Genomic DNA, 26,242 nt, shown 5'->3' on the forward strand with positions numbered 1-26,242 from the left:
TCCCAGAGGGAATGGTTTTTCTCTGGGTCATTTGAGCTTGAGGTAAAGAAGTGGCAACAACTTCACTTGACATGAAAAATCTCATACCCAGAATACTTTGGGTTAGGCTGCCACATATCTTGTTTGCAGAATATAGCTTTTTCTCTGTACAGTAAAAATGTCCTTGACTGCAGCTCCTGGGGACATGCCGGGCTCCGAGCTTGGTCTGTTCGTGGCTCTCTTGCCATCGGGGACTTGTGGACGCCCTGGAAGCCTTTTCAGACTCATTATGCCCTTTTTGTGTCAGTGGCTTCTCATCCAGGACATGTGTCTAAACAGGGACCGCCCTCCTCTTTGTTTTTTTCAGCTAAAAAAATCTACATGGAAAGCATTCTGTTTCCCCCTATTATAGCTAATTTTAGACTGCCCCAGTCCCCCGAGCCCAGCTCTCGTCTGTGCAAATGGCAGGATGGGCCAGTTCAACTGGCTATCCGTGAAGGGGACGTAGAATCCTTCCCCTGCCTCTCAGCGATGCTGGCAGGATGAAGGGGCAATGCAGCCCCCCCTCCTGTGAGTGTTTAATTGCTTTGGCTCGCAGCCGGGAGAGAGGCGGCCCCACCTGCTGCCACGCGTGGGCGCCAAGCGTATGGTGGACCCCAGGACCTTCTTCCCGCAGCCGTGGTGCTGCATGCACGCCCTTGTTGGTTACATTGGAGGCGTGCTTATCACATTAGCACAATTAAGGTGGTCTCAGATCGTCGCTAACAAGTGTGACCTAGATGACGAAAATCGAAGTGCTCGTCGCCGTCATGGTGCATCGGCATTTGCATTCCTCTGCCTGACAGCGCAGACGGTCCCAGGGGGTCCTGTCCACGTGTCGCCAGAACACTGCTCCCCGTTGTCCTCCTGGCCCTGGCCATCCTATTTTCCAGTGAAAAACAGATCCCATGATTCATTTCCAATTGAAGTCTCCCTGCTCCGGATGCTCCCTCCTCATGAGCAGAAATGATACCTTCTTGAGCAGAAATGAAAGGACCATGTTTTTTTTCCAGTAACCCAAAGTCTGCTGACTCTGGTGCAGAGGGATCCCGTGAATCACGCTGGCCTGAAATCGTACCACTTGCTCACCATTCTGGCTGGGAAGCGAAACACTGCTACCAAGCCATTCTACTAAAAAGTCAAGTGTTTCCTAGCCTACTGGCTTTGTTCACTTTGCATGAATGAAGTAGCATGCTGATCAAGGAGAGCTGAACCTCCACGTGCACACCTCAGGTGTATTATGGCTAGTTTAGTGTCTAACAGCTTCTGTAATTAAGTAGAAGTGAGCCTATCAAGTTCTATGTAACGTCCAGGGGCAGACGGGCAGGCAGGAAGTGGGGAAGGACAAGGCAGGTAGGCAGGATTTCAGGAAAATGGGGTTTAATTAGGGAAGACAGGGCAGACGGCGACGAACATCAATGACGGATCTGGGGAACCTAACTCGGATGCAGACTAAATACACCAAGACAAGCCGAAATAATAGGAAACAGGTGATGACAATCGGGGAAGCACACGTGGATGATCGGGGGGCGTGGCACACACGAGGACTGGACGCGCAGGTCATGACATTCTAAGCTTTTGTTTTAAGTTGTTCACCAATTAGCAGCCCACAGATGGTTCTCCTGATGGTAAAGTTTTGGGGCTCTCAGCTCTGATCTTGATGGTTTAGCTGCCCAGTCATATAAATCGAATAGCAAGAGTCTAGCCAGAAAACAAGGGCCTTGTTGTGCGGTTCCCCAGCGGAGTGTAAGAAGAGTAAGAGCATAGCCCAGTAACTTGAAGGCTTTTTAGGTAACAGGACATCGCGGATTGGCTGCTTTGCACCTTTGACTGCATCCGCTCTTTCTCCTCTGCTAGTTTCCATGGCAACCAGGTGAAGCGTAAGCCTACCAGAGAGCTCAGCACAAAGGGGCCACATTGACGGTGTTAAATGGAAGTGCAGGACGATCTTCCGGCATCATCCAGCAGAGTCGCAAGCCTGAAAAGGTTCTTTTGTTCACTGATAGACTCGTTGGCATTTGCTGTTAAGTGCTCTCCTTGGCTGCTATTCATCAGGGCGGCCTGTGTGATACCTCAGAGCCCATGTCAGTACTAGATGAATGGGTCAGTCAGAAGGCTGAGCAGTAATCGGAGTTCACGATTCACATTGCTAAACCCCTTGAAAGCCCCCTATTAAAAGCATCTCTAATGGGGTACCATTTCCCTGTGGATTTGCATGCAGGTTTCCTTCTCAAGGAGATTGAAGGTTCACTTGCTCATCACTTGGGTTCCGGGACTAGGCGCAGTAGATGGATTCCTGAAGTCAACTAACTGCCGTATGAAAATGGTTCATTGTCTTGCAAAAAAAGCACTTCTATGTACAATAAGAGCCTCCATTTTAGCAATTGTTCAGTCACGATTGCAGATCCCACAGAGCATGCGGTGTAATGCTTAGTGGCCCGGTTGGGACGCTGGATCATCGCAGGGTACTGGCAGGAATGCACGAACAAAGCCTCCACTTCATGTTAGAAGAATTAGCATGCCCTCCCAGGTGCTTGCATACCAGGGGATGAGTAATGGAGATGGCTTCTAAAATTCCAGGCCTTCTAATTCTTGCTTCTGGGAAATTAGCGAGGCGTATCAATGTGGGACAGCAACGGCCTGGGGCTCGCCCACGTCATTGCCACATGCAGTCCCTGGAACCGCATCTGTGTGAGAGCAAGCATGAAGCTCTCTAGCTGTCTAGCTCTTTGTGTTTTTGGCCTGCTAACATGCAGGATGGCCAAAGGTTTGGGGCACATGGTCATGCTTAACACTGGCACTGTTCACATGCAGTGTACCGCTCATCACACGGCGATATGGTAAATTTGGCCAAGTTGTCCTGTTCGTAGGGAGACAAATGCATGTAGACATAGGGACACTGTTTCATGGAAAATGTATTTGCTTAGAGAAAGAGGAAGTACAAATTCCAGAGAAGTTTTAGACAATCAGCCGTGAAACTGAAAATGCCGAAGGATCAAAAACAAAAGCCCGCAAGAAATGTGTTGACAGGATGCAGATTTAAGTGTGGGCCACACGCATCATGCAAATCTGCATTCTGCTACGGATTAATGCGTGTTTGGAGTAATTATGTTGGTTCTAACATGTTCCTGAGACCGGTCAGTTGGAATGCTGCTCAGGATCCTTTTATCTCCCCATTGATTTTCTCACGTCCTCAGATCTTCCAGGTCGGCCTGTCATCGGAAGGCACGCACACACCACCCACAACATCGTAAGCAGAAGGCTGCCATCTAACCCGGTTTGTAAAACATCTGGTAGCAGACATTCGAAGGAACTTGCGATGACAGGTGGCCGCTGAGGTTGTGGTGTGACAGAACAGCTTGCTGTCTGTCCCCAGCTTTGATAACTAGAATGATGACCCGCAACCCCCACCCAAGTGAGACTCAGGAGTCTGCTGTTTCCACAGGCACAGAAGCTCCACTTGGGTAAATTTAGGTCAACTTTCCTGTATTCATCAGTTCGGTGTCGTTATTTCAGAATGAAAACCATGCAGCTTCGTTGTTTTGCTTAACTTCCAAAAAGGGGAAACTGAAATGCAGGAATCTTCGAAGCTACTCCGATGTAGTTCACATCAATCAGCTCCTAAAAATTCAGGAGTAAAGAACTAAGGAGATGCATCTGTCCCACCGGCGAGTTGGGGTGACCCTGTTTTTTTTAGCTTTTGGTTGGTGGGCGGAGCAAAGCAGAAGCGTGACCTAAAAGGAAAGCTTATCTGGGACAGCCGCGGTGATTTCCCAGGCAGCCCGCGAGACTGGCAGGTTGGGATGGTGCACTAAAAGAACCCGGCCAACCGGCGAGGCATGTTCAGACCTGTCTCTGGGACCTTGGCGGCCAAAAATCAATCCGGAATGCAGTCTTGCCTCCAGCTGACTGTGCCACCAGCGCCAAAGGCCCAAACGGAGCGTGAGTCCTTGTATCGCAGCCGCAAGGTGTCTGCAGAGTGAAGTGGCATGATGGCACAGCAGCTTGGTTCTGCAGTCTTCGTGTGGGCTTATGAGGCTGCTACAAGTTACTCAAAATAAGCATGACAGTCAAGTAAAACCCTAAGACCTGTCCGGCTCCATCTCTGTTAATTTCAGGGATTTGGTTTTTGCAGAAGAAGATCTCACGGATTTTTTAATTACACCAAACTAACTAGTCCGGTGATGTTCCGGCTTCGGCGAGGAGTTGGCATTCCTGAAAGACCTGTTAGCGGTGGACGGTTTCGCTTGCTCGGGACTTGCCGGGCGTAAACGTAGCCGGAGGTTCTGGAGCTTTGTCAGTCCTGCGGGATCGAGTCTAAAAAGGGAGGAGATGCTGCAGATGGATATTAAGCTACCTGCTTGTGATGATGTGTCTCCTTTTCTGCCAGGAACTCGCCCTAGCGATACTGAGAACCGAGAAGTGCATCGATGGGCAGAGTCATGTAACCCGCATCGATGGGCATAAACGCTTATGTAACCCGCATGAAGAGCATGCGGGTGCATTGGCTAACTTTCAACCTGCCGCATTTTAGCTAAACGCAGGTCCTCACATATCGAGGGTGGAAATTTACCTGCTCACTCACTGTTACATCCAGCAGGATATGAGGAAAAGCAGACAGTAACCATAACTACTGGGAGGGGGTGCAGGACTCTGTGGGTTAGGCCTCTGACCTGTGATCAGACATTCACCGGTTCACGTCTCATTCCCGGCAGACTAGTTACAAATCCAATTGGGCCCTTCAGCAAGGCCGTTAACCCCCGGATTTGTAAATAAATGGCTTGACAATGTGCAGAGACCCCAAGCTTTGCTGTCACCTCTAGATGGTTATGTCTCAAAGAAAGTAAGATGGAATATGCAAAAAGAAATATACCTGTATAGCCTCATTTTCATATGCTGACATTATGTAGATATCAAGCTCTCAGAAACTTTTGTTGAGGCCTGAATGTACTAGCAATTTCGCTAAATGGTGCCATGAGATGTTCCCCACTAGGACTGTGCTATGTGTGATATTAATATCAACATTAGAAATTATGCACATGCATTATCACATTGCAAGGGCTGCCGCAGCTGGGCTGAGATTAGGCTTGGGCGGTATTTCATTTTTCATACTGTCATGCCATTCGGACCACTGTACACGTTATTTTATAGTACAGTCTCAGTATTATGAAGTCTTGTCGTGGCACAGGGTTTCCCTACGATAAAATTTGCAGAACAGAGATCATCTATAAATATGGTTAAAACATTTTTGCTCTGAAAAAAATTCTTGGAAAGCTTTCTAATTTTAATGATTGTTCCTGTTCAAGATTATATAGTATATGTTACAAAAAAAAGTGCAAAGTTTGCTACTTTTGCTTAAGCCTGCACTCTCTGAGCCAGTCACAGTCATTTTCATACTTGCTGCTGGACTCACAGTGTGGCTTGTTTGAATGAAATTTAACAAAATGAGTAAGGAGGAGAAAGTGAACAAGAACTGGTAACTAAAAGACATTTGTATTCTGCTGAAAGGAAATACTTTGGATTCCATAGAGATGCTATTGAGGTAAAGCAAGTGATTTGTCAGCACAGCTCACTGCAACACTACCAACTGTAATGGACTCTACTGCCAGATAATAAGCTATATTTGGCTGTAGTTTATTTTAGGTCAGTTTAGAAGTCCTTTTTTGCTTTATAAATATCATAATGTTTGTCTGAAAAAATCGGGATATTTGAAAATTTTCCAATATTGTACAGCACTATCCCTACTTCACGCAAATATTTTCTTCTTTAAAGGTTCCTCATTACTCATTAGTGACTCCCAATCAAGGTACAGTTTTTATTGTTAGAAGTAGCTGAAAGTTATTTCCTGAAGATCTCTACCAGATTGTTGTGAGGGAATAAAATGCCATTGTTCAATGGTTAACCATTAATGGAGAGAACAAGGGGCAAAGTTTAACCTTGCTGTCGAAAGAAAGGAATAAGCAAGAAATGAGAATGTGCCTGAGAGAGAGAGATAGGGGAAGAATTAGGCTGTTTTGATCCGAGACAAGAAACCAGTGACTAAAGTGATGATCAAAGGAGCTCACTTTTGAGTCTGTGCACACTCACATAAGCAAACAAAGTGATTATTTTGTCTTATGATCGTGTGCAGTTGATTACTCCCTGCTGTGGCCCCCTTTACTGAAAGATAAGCACCCACTCCCATTTATGATTGTCTAAGTCAAATGTATGCAAACTTTCCCTTTTATTTATGCAGGGCTGTTCACAGTATGGGGGAGATGTCTTCGCACTGTCAATCGGCTGATCTCATTCGAAAGAAGTGAGCAGCAACTAGTCAATTCAATGTAACAAAACTCTTGGCTGTGTGTCTGTAGCTGCTTTAATTTTTGGAACGTTATTGTCATCAATCCCTGCGGCGGACTGGCATCCCATCCAGGGTATACCCTGCCCCATGCCCTGCTTGGAATAGGTTCCAGCTTCCCCACACAACTGCAGATAAACAATCCAATGACGTATGGACTGATGGATGCCAGCCATCGATTAGAGTTATATGTGTGTGTTTTTTCCCACACTTTCTTAGTCGGCTGGACTGTTGACCAAGATATGAGTGAACTCTCATTACTTCGTTAGAAATTTTGGGGTCGATAGGGATGATTGTCTCATAACAATCAAAACCATTTCTTCTTTCGTGGAAACCCATCACAGCATAAACATATTGGACAGGAATAAGTAACCAAACAAAATGCAAGACTTTTGGCATTTTTAGATTTTTGATTGCAGCCACAGATTTTTACAAAATTCAGTTTCCCTTTCTGGGGACCAAAAAAACAGTTCCCACAACGTCAAAAAAGTAATAATAGATACTTCTATTGATCCCCCTGGGGAAATTCTCTTTTCACCTCTTCCATCATACTCTACATGAGAGCTTGGCCGTGAAGAGCAGCCACCTGTTGCGGTGCCCAGGGAGCTGGGGGGTTAAAGGCCTTGCTCAAGGACCCACAGATGTGCTGAGGCTGGGCTAGAACCAGCGCCATTCTGATCACAGGCACAGGAGTTTAGCTGAACAGGTTTTTAATCACATTTTGGGGGGACATTTGGTCCCCACAATGTAATAGCTACATACACACACACACAAAGATCTTTTTGGGGACTCTCCATTCATTTATATGGGGAAAACTTTAATCCCAACATGACAACCCTAACCCCTACCCAGTCCTAACCTTAACCATAAATAACCAAAAAAAAATACAATACTTTTACCCCTTTTACTTTCTTTGATTGTATTCACAGAACCTGAAAAATGGTCCCTACAATGTAATATAAGCCCAATGCGCACATACACACAAACACATACAAACACACATATAGATATATGCATGAATGTATGTATGTGTGTGTGTGTGTGTGTGTGTGTGTGTACATATACATATATATGTTTTGTCTGCATGGTTGGCTATATGTGAAGAATACTTATGTTGAACTGCTGCCCAGTAGAGAAGAGCAGGAGGCTGTAAAGGCCCCGACGAGGCAATCGGGCAGCGGCAGCAGCTGAGAAATGTGTCTCAAAGCAGCCGGAAGCCATGCCTCCTGAATTGGCGGCCGGCACCTTGACGTGAGGTTATGATTAACGCAGTGTTTGTCTTTGATCAGCAGCACATGTGTTTTTGTGCAGAGACGGCTTGGAGGCAGTGAAAGTCTCCCCTCTGTGGCCCAGGCTTTATTCCAAGCAGTGGCCATGTCGTTAATTTAACTGCTGCGTTATGCAAGTTCTGCTGTCAAATCCAGAAGGCCGCCATCTTCTAGAACGTTCCTCAGTGGAACTGAAGCTGGAACATTTGCTGGGACACATAAGTCTTTATCACTGTCATCTACTGCCATATCAAGGCATGTGAGACGCAGTGCGACCTGTATCGTCCCATAGTCCTCTTCCTTAAAGATGCTTTCTCATTGGCTGATGCTGAAGACTAATATACTTGTAAATATGAGGACTGTGTTTATGACCTTTTTACTTGATTCAGAACTAAGAGTGTGTCATTACCAGTTGAAGGCAATGGGAGGGCTTCTTTGCTTGGATGAGAACTGGATTGGGTTACAAGGAATAAGGCAGAAAGGTTGGTGTAGTCCTGAATTGGGCCTCCGTATTTGGCTGATGATTCCTGCACTTCATTTTGGGTTCAGACAAGGCCCATCTGCAGAATGGCAGGTATGGGAGAGCCTTTTAGCAGAAACCCGAACTGAACTTGCCGTACTCTGGCTGGATGTCGTGCACCATGACGTCTTTGAATGCCCAGTAATTGTGTCTTTGTCTCATAAGGCCTCAGGAATTACACACTCCCTGTTCCTGATCCTCTGCACACTTGAGTTGTACGCTGCTGTCAGGTGGGGACCTCAGTTGACACAGCATGATTGAATCAGAATAAACAGAATAATACACTCCCAACAGACCTCAGGCACACTTCCATGAGGCGCTTATTAACATGGTGAAATTTAAACAAAGCAAACATGTCCAGGGTATCGGTCAGGTGTGTCCAATCTGTGACCAATCTGGGTCACAATGAAGTCAACAGACATGCTTTACTATGTTTTAGCTCAGATTATTAAACAATGGTGAGTTTATTAATAACAACAATGGTGAGTGTATTAATAGACGTCAATAATGAGGAGCGGCCTGGTCGGGCGCAGCCCGAACAAGGCACGTGGGTCCCCCCTCCAATGGGCTCACCACCCATGGGAGGGGCCATAGGGGTCGGGTGCGAGGTGATCTGGGCGGCGGCCAAAGGCGGGGACCTTGGCGGTCCGATCCTCGGCTGCAGAAGCTGGCTCTAGGGACATGGAATGTCACCTCTCTGATGGGGAAAGAGCCTGAGCTGGTGCGCGAGGTTGTGAAGTTCCGGCTAGATATAGTCGGACTCACCTCGACGCACGGCTTGGGCTCTGGAACCAGTCTCCTTGAGGGGGGTTGGACCCTTTTCCACTCTGGAGTTGCCCGCGGGGAGAGGCGCCGAGCGGGCGTGGGCATACTTATTGCCCCCAGGCTGGGCGCCTGTACATTGGGGTTTACCGCAGTGGACGAGAGGGTAGCCTCCCTTCGCCTTCGGGTGGGGGGACGGGTCCTGACTGTTGTTTGCGCTTATGCGCCAAACAGCAGTTCGGAATACCCACCCTTTTTGGAGTCCTTGGAAGGGGTGTTGGAGAGCGCTCCTCCTGGGGACTCCCTTGTTCTGCTGGGGGACTTCAATGCTCACGTGGGCAGCGACAGTGAGACCTGGAGGGGCGTGATTGGGAGGAACGGCCCCCCCGATCTGAACCCGAGCGGTGTTTTGTTATTGGACTTCTGTGCTCGTCACGGACTGTCCATAATGAACACCATGTTCAGGCATAAGGGTGTCCATATGTGCACTTGGCACCAGGACACCCTAGGCCGCAGTTCGATGATCGACTTTGTAGTCGTGTCGTCGGACTTGCGGCCGCATGTTTTGGACACTCGGGTGAAGAGAGGGGCGGAACTGTCAACCGATCACTACCTGGTGGTGGGTTGGCTCCGCTGGTGGGGGAGGAAGCCGGCCAGGCCTGGCAGGCCCAAGCGCATAGTGAGGGTCTGCTGGGAACGTCTGGCGGAACCCCCTGTCAGGGAGAGTTTCAACTCCTACCTCCAGCAGAACTTCTCCCATATCCCGGGGGAGGCGGGGGACATTGAGTCCGAATGGGCCATGTTCCGTGCCTCCATTGTGGAGGCGGCTGACCGGAGCTGCGGCCGCAAGGTGGTCGGTGCCTGTCGCGGCGGTAATCCCCGAACCCGCTGGTGGACACCGGTGGTAAGGGATGCCGTCAAGCTGAAGAAGGAGTCTTATCGGGCCTTTCTGGCCTGTGGGACTCCAGACGCAGCTGACGGCTACCGGCAGGCCAAGCGGAATGCGGCTTTGGCGGTCGCTGAGGCAAAAACTCGGGTGTGGGAGGAGTTTGGTGAGGCCATGGAGAACGACTTCCGGACGGCTTCGAGGAGATTCTGGTCCACCATCCGGCGGCTCCGGGCGGGAAAGCGGTGCAGCATCGACACTATTTATGGTGGGGATGGTGCGCTGCTGACCTCAGCTCGGGACGTTTTGGGTCGGTGGAGGGAGTACTTCAAAGACCTCCTCAATCCCACCGACACGCCTTCCAATATGGAAGCAGAGTGTGGGGACTTGGGGGTGGACTCGCCTATCTCGGGGGTGGAGGTCGCTGAGGTGGTCAAAAAGCTCCTCGGTGGCCGGGCCCCGGGGGTGGACGAGATTCGCCCAGAGTTCCTCAAGGCTCTGGATGCTGCGGGGCTGTCCTGGTTGACACGCATCTGCAGCATCGCGTGGACATCGGGGGCAGTACCTCTGGACTGGCAGACCGGGGTGGTGGTCCCCCTCTTTAAGAAGGGGGACCGGAGGGTGTGCTCCAACTACAGGGGGATCACACTCCTCAGCCTCCCTGGTAAGGTCTATTCGGGGGTCCTGGAAAGGAGGGTCCGCCGGATTGTCGAACCTCGGATTCAGGAGGAGCAGTGTGGTTTTCGCCCTGGCCGTGGAACAGTGGACCAGCTCTATACTCTCAGCAGGGTTCTGGAGGGTTCATGGGAGTTTGCCCGACCAGTCTACATGTGTTTTGTGGACTTGGAAAAGGCATTCGACCGTGTCCCTCGTGGGGTCCTGTGGGGAGTGCTCCGGGAGTATGGGGTACCGGGCTCCCTTTTAAGGGCGGTTCGGTCCCTGTATGACCGGTGCCAGAGTTTGGTCCGCATGGGCGGCAATAAGTCGGACTCGTTTCCGGTGAGGGTTGGACTCCGTCAGGGCTGCCCTTTGTCACCGATTCTGTTCATAGTTTTTATGGACAGAATTTCTAGGCGCAGCCAGGGCGTTGAGGGCGTCCGGTTCGGTGACCTCAGGATTAGGTCTCTGCTTTTTGCGGATGATGTGGTTCTGTTGGCCTCATCGAGCCGTGACCTTCAGCTCTCACTGGAGCAGTTCGCAGCCGAGTGCGAAGCGGCTGGGATGAGAATCAGCACCTCCAAATCCGAGACCATGGTTCTCAGCCGGAAAAGGGCAGAGTGCTCTCTCCGGGTTGGGGATGGGGTCCTCCCCCAAGTGGAGGAGTTTAAGTATCTCGGGATCTTGTTCACGAGTGGGGGAATGATGGAGCGGGAGATCGACAGGCGGATCGGTGCGGCGTCAGCAGTCATGCGGGCGCTGCATCGGTCTGTCATGGTGAAGAGAGAGCTGAGCCAAAAGGCGAAGCTCTCGATTTACCAGTCGATCTACGTTCCTACCCTCACCTATGGTCATGAGCTTTGGGTAGTGACCGAAAGAACGAGATCGCGGGTACAAGCGGCCGAAATGAGTTTCCTCCGCAGGGTGGCTGGGCTCTCCCTTAGAGATAGGGTGAGGAGCTCAGTCATTCGGGAGGGACTCAGAGTAGAGCCGCTGCTCCTCCGCATCGAGAGGAGCCAGATGAGGTGGCTCGGGCATCTGATCAGGATGCCTCCGGGACGCCTCCCTGGGGAGGTATTCCGGGCATGTCCCACTGGGAGGAGGCCCCGGGGAAGACCCAGGACACGCTGGAGAGACTATGTCTCTCGGCTGGCCTGGGAACGCCTCGGGGTCCCCCCAGAGGAGCTAGACGAAGTGGCCGGGGAGAGGGAAGTTTGGGTCTCCCTGCTGAGGCTGCTGCCCCCGCGACCCGACTCCGGATTAAGCGGGAGATAATGGATGGATGGATGGATGGAATAATGAGGAGCGTCTGGAGCAGTTCGGCCTTTGCAGTGGGGGAAACTAATCGCCGCCATGGGCCAGTTTTATTTAAAAGGACATCTGGCGTGGTTGTTTCAACTAATATCACCCGTGTGAGGCAGCACTCAGAATGTCCCCACCTTCATTATGGAAAGCACACATGTACGCTCGAATGATTGCAGAAGCGGCCACTTATCTCTCAGGAACTCCCAGATATTTCCGTGGTACTCGGCAGAGGCGGAGATAGGCGTAGAGTGGCAGCTCTGTGGAAAAGCCGCCCGGATGCTGCCTGGAAAACATAGAATGTGGAGAATGTCAGAAACGCATCCCCATTCCTGGGTGTGTGAGCAGCAATCTGGGTTTCCACGGAATTACTTCTCCCCCTACACTTCAGCCCGGGGCACATCCAGGAATGCTTATTTTTTGCCAGTAAGTCGGTTTCCAGGGTTGATGGACAGGGTCGATGCTCTTGTCCAGCACTTGTATGCTTCAGATGTGAACGTGGCACATTGGGCTCATAATACGGAACTAATACAAAACAATAAACAGCGACATGCGAAAGGGCTCAGTAGGAAAACGTGAAGCAAATGAACTTGTTGGCTGCAAACGAAAGAAAATGACTGAAGGGAAGTACCGAACAGAAGCTTCTTTTTCACGTTTGCATTTTTGGCACCAGTATTTGTCCGATATGCCGGACTTGTTTCAGATAGATGCATCTCGGACCTCTGCAAGAGTCTGCATGATATATGTGTTGGTCCTGGTCCATCAGCATGCATTACAGTAATCAGGAGTTAATGCATTATTCATACGTGATCGATGGATGCAGCGCTTACCGACTACTGCAGCCTGTCCCATTATGACATCAGCCACGGAGATTGGAGGTGGGGGTCCCCCAGAAGCCATAAGGTCGCCTTCCTCTGCCTCTGTCCTGTTCATTCAGTTCAAAGTGGGGTGTTACACAGCAACGACCCCCACATCTCCCGAAGGGAAAAATAAAACTGTTCGCAAAAGTCAATAAACAAAGAAAAATTATCAAATCTCTGTGTCAGGCTACAGCGAGACCTATCCTAGTGCTGTTTTTTCCCCCTCCCCCAAGCTAATTCTGAGCAATAAATAATTCACACCTCTGTGTGTTTATATCCTGGGCTCATATCGCTGTAACAGGCATTTTCTCCTCACGCAAATCAGCACTTTTTTTGGGGGGTGGGGGGGTGGGGAAGGTACTGCGAAGCAGAGTTTGATTTGGCAGCCTGACTCACTGCGTTATGGTGCAGACACCCAGCTGCTCCGCACAGTGGATTTGGCAGCCTGATTCACTGTGTTATGGTGCAGACACCCAGCTGCTCCGCACAGTGGATTTGGCAGCCTGACTCGCTGCGTTATGGTGCAGACACCCAGCTGCTCCGCACAGTGGATTTGGCAGCCTGACTCGCTGCGTTATGGTGCAGACACCCAGCTGCTCCGCACAGTGGATTTGGCAGCCTGACTCACTGCGTTATGGTGCAGACACCCAGCTGCTCCGCACAGTGGATTTGGCAGCCTGACTCGCTGCGTTATGGTGCAGACACCCAGCTGCTCCGCACAGTGGATTTGGCAGCCTGACTCGCTGCGTTATGGTGCAGACACCCAGCTGCTCCGCACAGTGGATTTGGCAGCCTGACTCGCTGCGTTATGGTGAAGACACCCAGCTGCTCCGCACAGTGGATTTGGCAGCCTGATTCACTGTGTTATGGTGAAGACACTCAGGTGCTCCGCACAGTGGATTTGGCAGCCTGACTCGCTGCGTTATGGTGCAGACACCCAGCTGCTCCGCACAGTGGATTTGGCAGCCTGACTCGCTGCGTTATGGTGCAGACACCCAGCTGCTCCGCACAGTGGATTTGGCAGCCTGACTCGCTGCGTTATGGTGCAGACACCCAGCTGCTCCGCACAGTGGATTTGGCAGCCTGACTCGCTGCGTTATGGTGCAGACACCCAGCTGCTCCGCACAGTGGATTTGGCAGCCTGATTCACTGTGTTATGGTGAAGACACTCAGGTGCTCCGCACAGTGGATTTGGCAGCCTGATTCACTGTGTTATGGTGAAGACACTCAGGTGCTCCGCACAGTGGATTTGGCAGCCTGACTCACTGCGTTATGGTGCAGACACCCAGCTGCTCCGCACAGTGGATTTGGCAGCCTGATTCACTGTGTTATGGTGAAGACACTCAGGTGCTCCGCACAGTGGATTTGGCAGCCTGACTCACTGCGTTATGGTGCAGACACCCAGCTGCTCCGCACAGTGGATTTGGCAGCCTGACTCGCTGCGTTATGGTGCAGACACCCAGCTGCTCCGCACAGTGGATTTGGCAGCCTGACTCACTGCGTTATGGTGCAGACACCCAGCTGCTCCGCACAGTGGATTTGGCAGCCTGACTCGCTGCGTTATGGTGCAGACACCCAGCTGCTCCGCACAGTAGATTTGGCAGCCTGACTCGCTGCGTTATGGTGCAGACACCCAGCTGCTCCGCACAGTAGATTTGTTTTTCTGTTTCAAACGAGATGTCGCGGTTTATCAACAGCTCTATTATAAAAGCTTTAACAATTACAGGAAACTGACAGAACTTTCCTACCCCAGGTTGGGGCACAGAACAAGTATTTGGAGTTTCCATAGAGACAATCAATTTAAATCTAATCATTCTCTTTTAGAAGCCTGACCCTATAGCAGAGCAGTGCAAAAAGTGATGCTGTATCAAGGCTGAGGTGTCCTCAGGGCCGAGGGAGGGGTGCGGCCCACCTGACAGGCCTGCTTTAGGGACGGGGGGCTTTTAACACATCAATGGCCCGTTAGGCTCACAAACAGCAGCCTTTTGCAAACAGAACACTTCTGTGATCAGTAATATAGCAGTTTTACTCCCTGTTCCTTGGAATCTGCTGACTGCTTGGCAAGGAGGAGGTGTTGAAATATATATGATACCAGGGAAAATGAAAGTTAAAGAGGGTGGGGTATTTTTTTCACCCCTCCACCCACCCCTGGCACGCAGGTATCAGTCCAGAATAATAAGCAGCAGAGACTGATGAACATAGCGGCTTCGAGTCAGCATCGTACCATCCCTTAGGATGCCTGTGACCGGCTGCCATATTGTTTTAAATCTGTACACCGTCCCTTTAATATGGCTGCTAAAAGTCAATTCATATTTCACTTTCTGCATGTGTTTACAGTCTGCACACAGTAAATTCATCATTAGGGCTGTGCACACGTAGCCCAGATTTTTATGTCTGGTGGACATTATGCGTGTCACTATGCTTCAACTTCACGTGTGCAAGAAAAGGGTGTTTACAGTAGGTGGCAGCACTGATGTTCAACAAAGAAAGAGTGGAAGAAAAATAGTTGTTGTTGTTGTTGTAGCAGTTATGGTGAGCAGCGGTATGAGGAGGTGCAGAGGTACCCGCATCTCTAATTTTTCTTACTATCCAGGCATTATACCCCCATGAAACATATTTTCAAAAGCCATGCTCTTCCAACATTTTAAAATGTTGGTGATGAAATTCACCTGGGTGGGGGATTAAGGTGATTAATGTTGCAAAACATCTGCCCTCACCTGGGGCGCGAAGCGGGATTTCTTGCTTAGACGGATAACTTCTCCGAATTAAGGTAGCCTGGGCTAAATGTCAATGAACAAAGTCCATTTAAACTGGGTGCCTTAAATCTCATAATTTATCCAGCTAACCAAGGAATCTGGCTTCGTGATACAGATCCCTGATCTAGCGGAATGTCAGTGCTGTACTCCACGGATAAAGAAACACAAGAAACGCCTTGTATTTATATTTATAACTTATTATATTAATACTTGTAATGTCTTTATTTTGCTTTCACTATTTCATTATTACAAAATTGATCGCCATGCATTTCACTGCAGCTCATAGTCTGACTGCATTTTTTGATTTGGCAACTAAAATTCTTGAATCCTTAAAGCATGAACTAGGCTTTATGCCTGTGGCCAGCCTGCCCTCCCTCATTAATGCTGCCATATTGCTTCCAGTCTGGAGTGTGCCATCTCTTTAAAACAGCCTCCCCCCACCTTCTTTCCCCAGTATTCATCTGCAGCTTCATGGTGGCAGCACCCATCTTTGGCTACCTTGGTGATCGTTTCAACCGGAAGATCATCCTCAGCTGTGGGATCTTCTTTTGGTCTGTGGTGACACTCTCTAGTTCCTTCATCACCAAAGAGGTATGTGCGCCCCCCGCCCTCCTAAACCAAACCTCTGTATTTTGAACGACAGAAATACAAACTGAATTACATGTTCCATCCCAACATCCCGGTCGCAATTACCCATCCATCCATCTTGCAGCCACTTATCTTGGCCAAACTGGCAGCCTGTCGCGATTCATGACAGGCCCGAACACCAGGGACACCCAGTAGTGACTGTAACACAGAGGGACATGGAGGAACACGAGTGACAGATTAAACCGTCAAAAAAAGCACGAGAGAATGAGCAGGGCACATGGAGCCTCCTCCTGTTCACAAACCCAGCCATTAAAGATCGCCATTGGGTCGACAGTGGTTACTTAGGGATAACTCCAGCGTTTTGAACGTGAAAAAAGTGTCTTCAAGGTCCTCAGACAGGGGATTTAATTATCACCGCAGCAGTGGAGGTTGACACCATCTCCTGTGACCATTTCTTCCCTGGAATCCTTTAGGGATACAGGGTCTCCCATCAGACAACCCCATCAGACAAGATGGGGGGGGTGGGGGTTTAGTGTCAGGGTTGTGCTCGTCCAGCACCTGCTCTTTGGCCGGGTGAGGGGCAAAGTCAGGGTCACGTGTGGTGGCCGGCTGGAGAGGGGTGTTGGGTCTGACCCTGTTAAAATTCTAATCCTGACCCCGTCCAAAAAAAAAAAACACAGGGGTATTGTTCAGAGACTCCACAAAGGTTGCCGTGATCGCTTTTGCCGGGGAGGGGGGCTGGGAGAATGGGACGTGCCTTGCACGAGAAAAAGGAGGTAGAGGGCAGGATGGTTCCCAACAGGGACGTGGTGACATTTTTACACCCTTATCAAAGATGCGCCCTATTCTTATGCCGGGGCTGGCAGAGGGAGCGGGCAGAGGGAACGACGTCGGTGACGCAAAGAGGGGGCCGTCTGGAACCCCCCTAAGACCCCCCTTCCATTGTGCGTCCATAACAATGGCCGGCAAGTCGGAGGGTCAGGCCATTTCGTTAATATCACACCCTGTTGTGACACAGACGCTATGAGAGCGAGGAGTAAGCGCTGCTGAAACAGGCGATTGCATCCTGCTTTCAGAAACGATCGATGCCATAGACAGAAGGCGACATCTGATGGCACAATTGACATATTCCAGAGACTGAGCATTGTTCACACCTTCTTCCCTCCAGAGTGGGATGTGTTTGGCCTTCTTCCCTAGAGAGCTTATTAGGTACAATTACTAATCAAAGCGCTATTCTGTCTGTGAAGTGCCAGATCGCCGGTGACCGTGCAGAGGGCGGCGTGGCTTGGAGAGGCCCGTTGGCTGGGGGCGTGGCCTGACTCTGGGAGGTTCCCCATCGCCCCCACACGCAGAACAGCCTAGGTCATGGTGAAAAGCCACACATCTTGAGTGAGATCAAGAGGGGACAGTGTGTGACTCTGTGACTCTGATCGGGGTTGTGGGTTCAAACCTCAGGGTCGCCAGAGTGATGTCATCAGATAAATATATAAATAAATAAAGATGAGGTCACCCCCCCAGCCCCACCTGGACCATCTGATCCGGGGGGTCCTTCAAAAGTCTAGCTACAGCCTCTTACATAATATTGTTATGATGATGACGATGCTGACGATGTCGGTCTATAAAGGACAGACTCCTACATCATGCGAGATTAATAAATGCTAATGAAGAGAGAAGTCACTCTCCACTGTGGGTGTTTGGGTGGTGAGCTGCTGTTCATTATCAGTCACCCAGCCATGCACAGCTCAGTGATGAAGTGCCCTTTAGGATCGCATAAATAACAATAAATAAAGGTATATTTCATTAAAAAGCGTCTCCGTGGAGCATCTCTCCCTTAGGGTGCTAGAGTGTGTGCCCTGTGATAGACTGTCATCCCACCCTGTGCTTCCTGGGAGGGGCTCAGACTGTCTGTGATCCTGTAAGCGGTTAAAGAAACAAACAGACACTTTAACATGTAGTATGTTTGGCCAACAAATCACGAACGACTGAACTCGCGAAATGGATTGAATTCACTTCACATGTGGCAGTTTGAATGGAAACGAGCGACATGGATAGAGAGGCAGGTCCCCCCCCCCCCCCCCCCCCGCCTCTATGTAAATGAGAAGGGCTGTCGCAGTGGCTTTCCGCTTCAATTAACAATCTGATGTTTTCATTTTGCTGGAATAAGGAGCATCGCTGTTGCTGAATCCCGTTTCAGGGTCGGAAATGTGCTCAAAATATCTCAGTGCCCTGCCGGAGGAAGAATGTTCTAGATGATTATGAGCTCGAGCCTCATAAAATTGACCCAAGAGGAAAACATATCTGTAGACCAGTGCTGCCGTTCTCGCTTCCTGGCCTCCAGGTCCTCATGAATCCCCCAGAGACCCACTAGCAAGTAGGACTGTTGCTAAAGATCCAAGGGTGGGGGGATTGTTTTCTTATAATGCCCAGGTACGATCATGTGTAAGAATATGGGCAGGTAGCTGAGTGAGGGATCGAGGCCAGCGGCCATCTTAAACACCCCCCCTCACAAACATGTCACCATGGGGACCGAGAACACTGCGTACAGGTGAAGCGGACAGGTGCCTGAGCGAAAAGAGGGAGCCAGTGGCTATCCGAAACACCCCGAACTTGTCACTTCCTTGCAGAGAACCATGTTGGACAGGCATTCGAAAGCGTAAAACGTGGCGTGCATTTTCACGCATTATTAAGCATCGGTGTGATCACCACACGGGAGGACGCAGGTGTGTCTGTGAGCAGCCTGGCGCACATTTAGCGGGACGATCTGAATGCAGAGCCAAAGGTCACCGCTGATGAGCTCATTGGGATGCCGGTCGTAGCTCCGTCGTCCTGGTCTGCTGGCGTCCCCTGCTTCCTGACTTTTAGGTTAGGTCACCCAGTTTGTAACTAATTTATACGCCAGCATTACTGGAATCTGTCGTCGGTTCATGCAGTTAGCAATCGTACAGGACACAGAGCTTCATTTAGCTCAGGAAGCAGTGGTGTTCACCACCAATCAAACCACACATTTGCATAAGCCCAATGAGGTTCGGTGGCCCCCTGTTGGTCACAAACAGTCACTATGCTGGGGGGAATGTGGGGGCCCCAAAATGACTTTTGGAGTTGGGCCCCAGAAACAACAAATCCCACCCGAAGTATAGATAATGGTAAAGAATACTCCTCTGTACTGTCCTACCTTTCATATTATGCTCCATATCATACTCTTAAAACTCCAGGACTGGCTGATCATATTTTTTTTATTTATTATTTTATTTACCTTTATTTAACCAGGCAAGACAGATTAAGAACATGTTTCTTATTTACAACTGTGGCCTGGAAGAGATAATGAGTACTGAACCCCCTCCCCCGCCTCTCCCCACAGTACTACTGGCTGTTCATCCTGTCGAGAGGCCTGGTCGGCATCGGGGAGTCCAGCTACTCCTCCATCTCTCCGACCATCATCGGGGATCTCTTCACCAACAACACACGCACCATGATGCTCTCTGTCTTCTACTTGGCAATCCCTCTGGGCAGGTATGGTATCCTGGGTCCAGGGCTAGGGATTCCTGAGGGAGGATCTCTCTGTAAAGTTACAGCATGCAGTGGGGTTAATATCTCGCTTCTGTAAGCCTGAACAAAGTCATTTAGGTGCTTAAGGACACGTAGCGAAATTAAGAACTGGGGCTGAAGAGAGAGGCCGAGCCTCAGGCCCAGAGCTGCTCTCTGACACGTAAAAGTGCAGGATACGTCCTACTGCCAGCAGCAATGTCCCTGGAGATAAGGGCTCCTAAGCCTTAACAAATGGGAGATGAGCAATTTTTTAGGATGAGTAGCGACAGAAGCTATGGCTGGCTGAACCCTGCTGTCGGTCATTCTCCCCAGCGCCTTGTCACCAGAGCCATGTTGGGTTGTTTCGTACTGTAATTAAGTGTAAAAGCACCCTCACCTCTGCCTGTCCTCCCGCCTGCCCAGCTCATCTGTTCCCATCTTTTCTAGTTCCCATGGTCTCAGCACAAAAACTTGCAGATCATGCTTCTCATATAGTGGTAGGCAGATTGTCCTACAAAGAAGGTGCGTATAGTCAAAATTCTCCCACCTGCCCTCTTCTGCTCCCTGAAGTTTCAGATGTCCACAGTCCACTGATTCCAACACCACATCAGCACATGAGGACGGTTAATATGTCGGATAAAAAAAACTGATGTCGGTCATTATCTCTTGCAAACCCATCATCAGGAGCTTGTTATTAGGAGCGACGGCAGATTGGAGGGTGTCAGAGTACAGGCAGGAAGCAACGGTTGTGCCTCAAAGGAGTTCTGGAATGCCAAGGGGAAATTTTCCGACCGAACGGCGCTCCGATTGGGGCGAAACAATAGGAGCTGAGAGACTAGGCCCCACAGAGAAATTGCCAAAACATCCTTCATACCCTTCTGCGTATTTATCTCGGTCAAGCTGTTTCCAGGAAGTGACCTCAGGACTGAAATGTGGTGCAGAGGAAATGGTCTCCCAGGCTAATAAACACCCCCACCCCCGTACCACTAAGGGGGGGGGGGAATGGAAATGTTTTTCCAATGTCTGTTATTCAGGGTTCGGCATCCCAAACACAGAGTGCATGTAGACTGATAAGGTGAGCTTATCTTTGGCTAATATAATATCTGCTCAAGAGTGTTTATTATTTTTGGATGTCCTTACAATGTAAAACAATGTTCTTTTGGTGAAACGCAGCTCAACCCGACAATGTTAAGGTCACCTATTGCGTGCCCACATGGAACATTCCGGCCAACGCTGCCACAGAATTGTATTGGAACGTGCCTACTGTTTGACTTCGCTGACCGATTCATCTGATTGGCTTGTTCCAATGGATTGGCCATTAAAGTTAGGAGGCAGGCCGCTGTTAGCGTCTGGGAATGAAGGAAGGGTTGGCAGCTTGGAATGCAGAGAAACACCCTTCGGACCGGAACACACAGAGACGTCAGTCTGCCCGCCAGACTCATTGTTTGCTCTGAGTCATCTGATACATGGCGGCAAGCTGATAATGCTGACCACCTGCCCTTGGCTAGCTAACTGAGCCGCCACGTTTGGGGATTTTAAGACAGGTGAGATGGTGCATTGCGGAATGGGGTTACCGTATACGAATCCGCTCTGGGGTGCAGTCAGGGAGGCCGAAGCAGGCCACAGGTGTGGGACTCACCTCACCAGGCTCTGGAAACCCACCCCAAAAAAGAAGACGCGTGTGAAAAATGAATATGGCCTGATTTCTTCAGGTTGATACAGGAACGCTTGGCAAGATTCATATCCATTATTGTTTCCATTACAGTTTCAGAACCTCTTATCTCAGTTTCAGTGTGAAATCTCCCCCTTGTAGACAAATGATATAGCAGTACATCCATCCATCCATCCATTATCCTACTGGGTCGCAGGGGGTCCGGAGCCTATCCCGGAAGCAATGGACACGAGGCAGGGGAACAACCCAGGATGGGGGGCCAGCCCATCGCAGGGCACACTGACACACCATGCACTCACACATGCACTCCTATGGGCAATTTAGCAACTCCAATTAGCCTCAGCATGTTTTTGGACTGTGGGGGGAAACCGGAGTACCCAGAGGAAACCCCACGACGACATGGGGAGAACATGCAAACTCCACACACATGTAACCCAGGCGGAGACTCAAACCTGGGACCCAGAGGTGTGAGGCAACAGTGGTAACCACTGCAACACCATGCAGTACTGCCTGTAGCAGTACAGTTATAGAAATACAGTTTCCCAAGGACATGAAATGGAAATATATAGTGGACGTATAAAGATAATGAGCAGGTATGCAGGTATGCAGGTCAAACATTGGCTTGCGTTTGCCATTAGACAAGCAGACAGATATCGACTGACGAATCACAGCTCACCTGCCTAATTATGGCCATGTGATGCTCGCTGACTGGCGTAAACAGAGGGGAGCAGTGCCGCACCGGAAAGCAACATTTAATTTCCCCGTCTTTGAGAATCATCGTGACAAGGAGCTGAAATGCGGCCGTTCCCCGACGTACCTCACCAAAACTGCTGAAGGAGAAATCACTCCTCCGGCTGGCCTCGGGTGTTGATACCCCTGTTCGTGACATGTGTGTGATTATGACTGTAAACAGGATTAAGCTCCTTAATCACAATTACGACAGGATCCACCAAGTCCTGATCAAACGCTTTCAGCATCCAGCTGTTTTTAGAACTTAGAGACATTTAATGGCTAAAATAAGAAGAGAGTGGAGCCGCCGTAGGCAGTGACGGCCTTGTTCGGCTTCTCAGAACCCTCAGGAGCAGGGAATTGTGGGAAGAATGTCATAGTCAGTGATGTTCAACTGTGGGCCAAATTGCAGAAGGCAGCCATCTGCGGTCTGCGCACAGTGCCGTTGTCTGCATAGAAAGCTGGTGTTTCTTGCAGCCCAGAGCCAGCCGGCTAGAGATGCATCAAAATGGAAAAGGCCTGGCCAGGCAGGGGGTTAGCTAACCATGCTCTCTCTTTCCGTCTCTTTCTCCTCTGCAGTGGACTAGGCTACATCTTGGGTTCCAGTGCAAAGGAGGCAGCCGGGGACTGGCATTGGGCACTGAGGGTGAGAGCCGTCAGTGGTGGGCGGTGTCTGGGGGGGTGGGCAGTGGGGGTCAGGAGGCTCACATGTTGCCATGTTGAGAGCATGATATTCTGCAGCAGCAGGGGGGAAATCTGAGCCACGTGATTCTGGGGTGGGGGCAACTTGATACGTCTGGTAGCTCAGCAGCCAAAACACGCATCAGGTTACAGTTCCTGCACGCCGAGTGCGTCTGGCATGGAGCCGACGCAGATCCTCCACACCGCAGGAATAACTGGGGCTCTCATCTCTCTGTGGCCTCCACCCCCCACCCCACCGGGGGAGGCTGTGCCTGGTACTGGCAGCGGGGGATGAGTGGCTTGCTTGTAGAGGAGCAGCACCTAGCAACAGTGGGGAGATGAACTGTCCTATAAACACAGCCCCTAGCGTCCTGAGCAGCTGGCTGTGAACTTCTGTTGTACCCTAGGCAAGGCAGTGTCTGTCCCTGATCTGAGGATTTGGTAACCATAGATGATCTGGGCAGTACAATGTGGCCAATCAGAATGTAAGATGTTCTTAAAGGGCAGTTTTCACGTCAGGCTTCCTGATCAATGTCCTTCGTGTGACCAACTGACCAAAGAGTCTCCTTGTCCCTAGGTATCTCCCGTCTTGGGCATCACCGCCGGCACACTCATTCTTTTCTTTGTACCTGAGCCCAAACGAGGGAGCGGTGATCACGCGGTAGGGCGTCTCAAGACGCCCTGGACGTGCGACATGAAGGCTCTCGCCAAGAAGTAACCACCATTTTATTGACCTGCTTTACTTATTATGTACTGTTGACTAATTCTTTGTAAAGACCTTCATATAGTTATGAGCCCACTCTGGATAGGAATGTGGTGCTCCCTATAGACGAGTGTTCACACAGCCCCCCCTATTTGTGCCCCCCCCAGCCGCAGCTACGTGTTCTCGTCTCTGGCCTCTGCCGCCGTGTCCTTTGCCACCGGGGCCTTTGGGGTCTGGATCCCGCAGTACCTCTTCAGGGCACAGGTGGTGCAGAAGAGCGTGGTGCCCTGCACCCAGGAGCCGTGCAGCAGCAAGGACAGGTGGGCATGGCCGATGAGCCCTCATTCCATCTGACTGGTCGGCCCGTGTTCCAGTGTCAATGTCATTAACCTCCACCGTTTCCCCCAAACAGCCTGATCTTCGGCGCCATCACCTGTGTGACAGGGCTCCTGGGGGTCCTGATTGGGGCGGCCACCACCCGGCTGTGCCGGCAGAAGACGGAGCGTGCTGACCCACTGGTGTGTGCCGTCAGCATGCTGGGCTCAGCTATCTTCATCTGCCTCATCTTCGTTGTGGCTAAGAAGAGCATCGTGGGAGCTTACGTGAGTTCCGTGGGGACCGTCTTCCTCGTTTAAAGCTATTCACCTTGCTGCTTCATGGTGGCGCTCACGGCGAGGCCCTCGGGCTAATGCCGGGCAACACGCCCAGTTTCACTCCAGTATCCTCAGCATTAGGTGTGACATTTGTTTCTGAGGGAGGTGGAATGCAACCAAAACAAGCTGACCTGTCCAATTGACTCACTTCTGGAGAAGAGCGCAGTTCTGAGGTGATGGGATAAAAATCACATTTGTATGGTTTTGAGACTTGAGGCCATTTAATGCAAGAAATAAACAATAGACAAGGCTTATTGAGGTGTGGATGGGTGAGGTAATCAAGCCGAAAGCAGCTCACCTTAAAGACCTGGCCTAAGAGCCCTTAATCATCGCCGTGCTGGAACAGAGCCTGCTCCTCTGTTCATCCTATGTTTGTAAACACATTTGGTTCTGGGAAGCTCTCTTCTGCTCGTAAAGCCGTACGGCAGACAGCCACACCTGACTGCTCTCAGAAAGAGCTATTTCTGTTGTTATTCTCCCGGGGTGCATCCGTGGCGGGGGGAGGTTGGTGTCTGTTCAGGATAGTTGCATCGAGCAGAAGGCTGGGCGGGGAGGGGGAGTCTCGTCCGGGCCCGCGCCGCTTTCCAACTGGATGCCTCAGTCAGTGGCGATTGCTGCCGTGACAACGTGCCCAAAACTTAGGCCCCCCATCGGCGGGGTTAGTTGCCAAGACCGAGGCTGTAGGATTGGATCACAGGGGATCTGCTTTTGTACCCTAGGGCATTTTTAAGATCTCTTTAGAACCCTGAGCTTTATAAACAGATCAGGTGTTAAATAATAAGCTGTGTGGGTAACTGGATAGAGTCTCTAAGTAACTGAATCCTTACGAATAAGGTCAATATAATCATATCGACCCGTGTTAGATACACCATGTAAAACCTGGATTTGAGGTCCTGGACAGTGGGTGCCGTTCCAGTCCTCATCTGCAGCTAGTTGCCACGTCGGACGACCTGTTGGATCTCAGTGTGTTAGACTGACAGCTGGTGGCGCTTGGCCCCCACCCCCCTGCCGCAAGGAGACTCCAGCCAGAAGCCGCCGTCTGCTGGGGGGGTCATTTCAGAGTCAGCAGACGCAGACTCGACAACGGGGCTCACTCCAACACCAAGACCCATGCAGCAAGATTCCACCGCAACCCAATACACGCGGATCTGTTACAGAAAACATCCCGTCACCTGCTGGAGAGAGCAGCTGGAGGTTAAGCGATCCCAGGAAGTGCCCGGCCGGCGCGGGAATACTCCATGCGCGTTTCCAACCTGCCATGTGGCAACCAAACGCTGGACCCTCAGTAGCACTTTGGAATTCACTCACACGGCGACATACTTGAAGTGCTTCTTGATTGATGGTTAAAGGCTTGGGGAAAGCTGTGCATGAAATTGGAAAAGAGGGAAATTTGCAAAGTGCAAAGGAAGCATGAGGAATGAAAAGCAGACGACTGGCAGACAGTATCTGCATGTGAGACAGAGAGGCAAGGTCCTCTTCCCCCGTCAAAGTGCGCAAATTAAAAGTTTCGCCAATTCCTGCTGGATATTTTCCTAAGAGGATGGTTTAGTGGTTGCAAAAAATATTATGTAATATAACCACGTTGCCTTTTTCCAGAAACTCTGAGAATGTTTAAATGTCACATTCACTTTAGCTGTAATAGTCAGCATTGGTGCACCTTTTTTGCTAATTTTATTTACAGTTTACAGTTAAAAAGAGGAATGGCCATGTACTTGGTTTAAAAAGCACATAGAGCTGCTAGTAATTTAGCTGAACTGGATTAGTGTGAAGCTACTCTTTCTCATCCTGGTTTAATGTCCCTCTCTCCTCTTTTATGTTCCTTCTTCTAGATCTGCATTTTTATCGGTGAGACCCTGCTCTTTCTGAATTGGGCCATAACGGCGGACATTTTGATGGTGAGTAGCCAGGCTTGTCCATACATCACAGAAAGTGTTTGCGTGGTACACAGATATGCTTTTTTATCAAGTGACTTTTTGGAGAATATAAGTATTCCCTAAACCAAGCATAATACATGAGCTCACATGAGTACAAGAAAACAGAAAGGCTCTTTTGAAGTGGCACTGTTTGCGGAACTTGAGTGCTCTTCTGTAACTGATTCCTGGGGTTAACCTGTGAGGGATGTCTTTGATTTACACCTTAATATCTCCCCGTCTCTCCCCCTGTTACCCCCACCTCCCGCAGTACGTTGTCATCCCAACGCGGAGGGCCACAGCCGTAGCGTTCCAGGGCTTCACCTCGCACATCCTGGGAGATGCCGGAAGCCCGTACCTGATTGGTCTGGTAAGGAAAGCCCTTGGTTAAAGGCCCAGGCTTCAGGGTCTG

General features: G+C 50.2%; 1 protein-coding gene across 1 annotated transcript in view; it reads left to right on the top strand.

The window, feature by feature from the left end:
- spns2 (spinster homolog 2 (Drosophila)) overlaps positions 1–26,242 on the top strand; it is a 57,465-nt gene that overhangs the window by 24,019 nt on the left and 7,204 nt on the right. Inside the window, exons 3-10 of the mRNA XM_049016286.1 lie at positions 15,824–15,960; positions 19,316–19,467; positions 22,463–22,529; positions 23,142–23,278; positions 23,435–23,587; positions 23,680–23,869; positions 25,750–25,815; positions 26,102–26,200. Of these exons, the coding sequence (XP_048872243.1) occupies positions 15,824–15,960; positions 19,316–19,467; positions 22,463–22,529; positions 23,142–23,278; positions 23,435–23,587; positions 23,680–23,869; positions 25,750–25,815; positions 26,102–26,200 (1,001 nt within the window). The remainder of the gene's footprint in view (positions 1–15,823; positions 15,961–19,315; positions 19,468–22,462; positions 22,530–23,141; positions 23,279–23,434; positions 23,588–23,679; positions 23,870–25,749; positions 25,816–26,101; positions 26,201–26,242) is intronic.

The sequence above is a fragment of the Brienomyrus brachyistius genome, chromosome 6 (genome assembly GCF_023856365.1).
Source record: "Brienomyrus brachyistius isolate T26 chromosome 6, BBRACH_0.4, whole genome shotgun sequence".
In the NCBI taxonomy this organism is placed as follows: Eukaryota; Metazoa; Chordata; class Actinopteri; order Osteoglossiformes; family Mormyridae; genus Brienomyrus; species Brienomyrus brachyistius.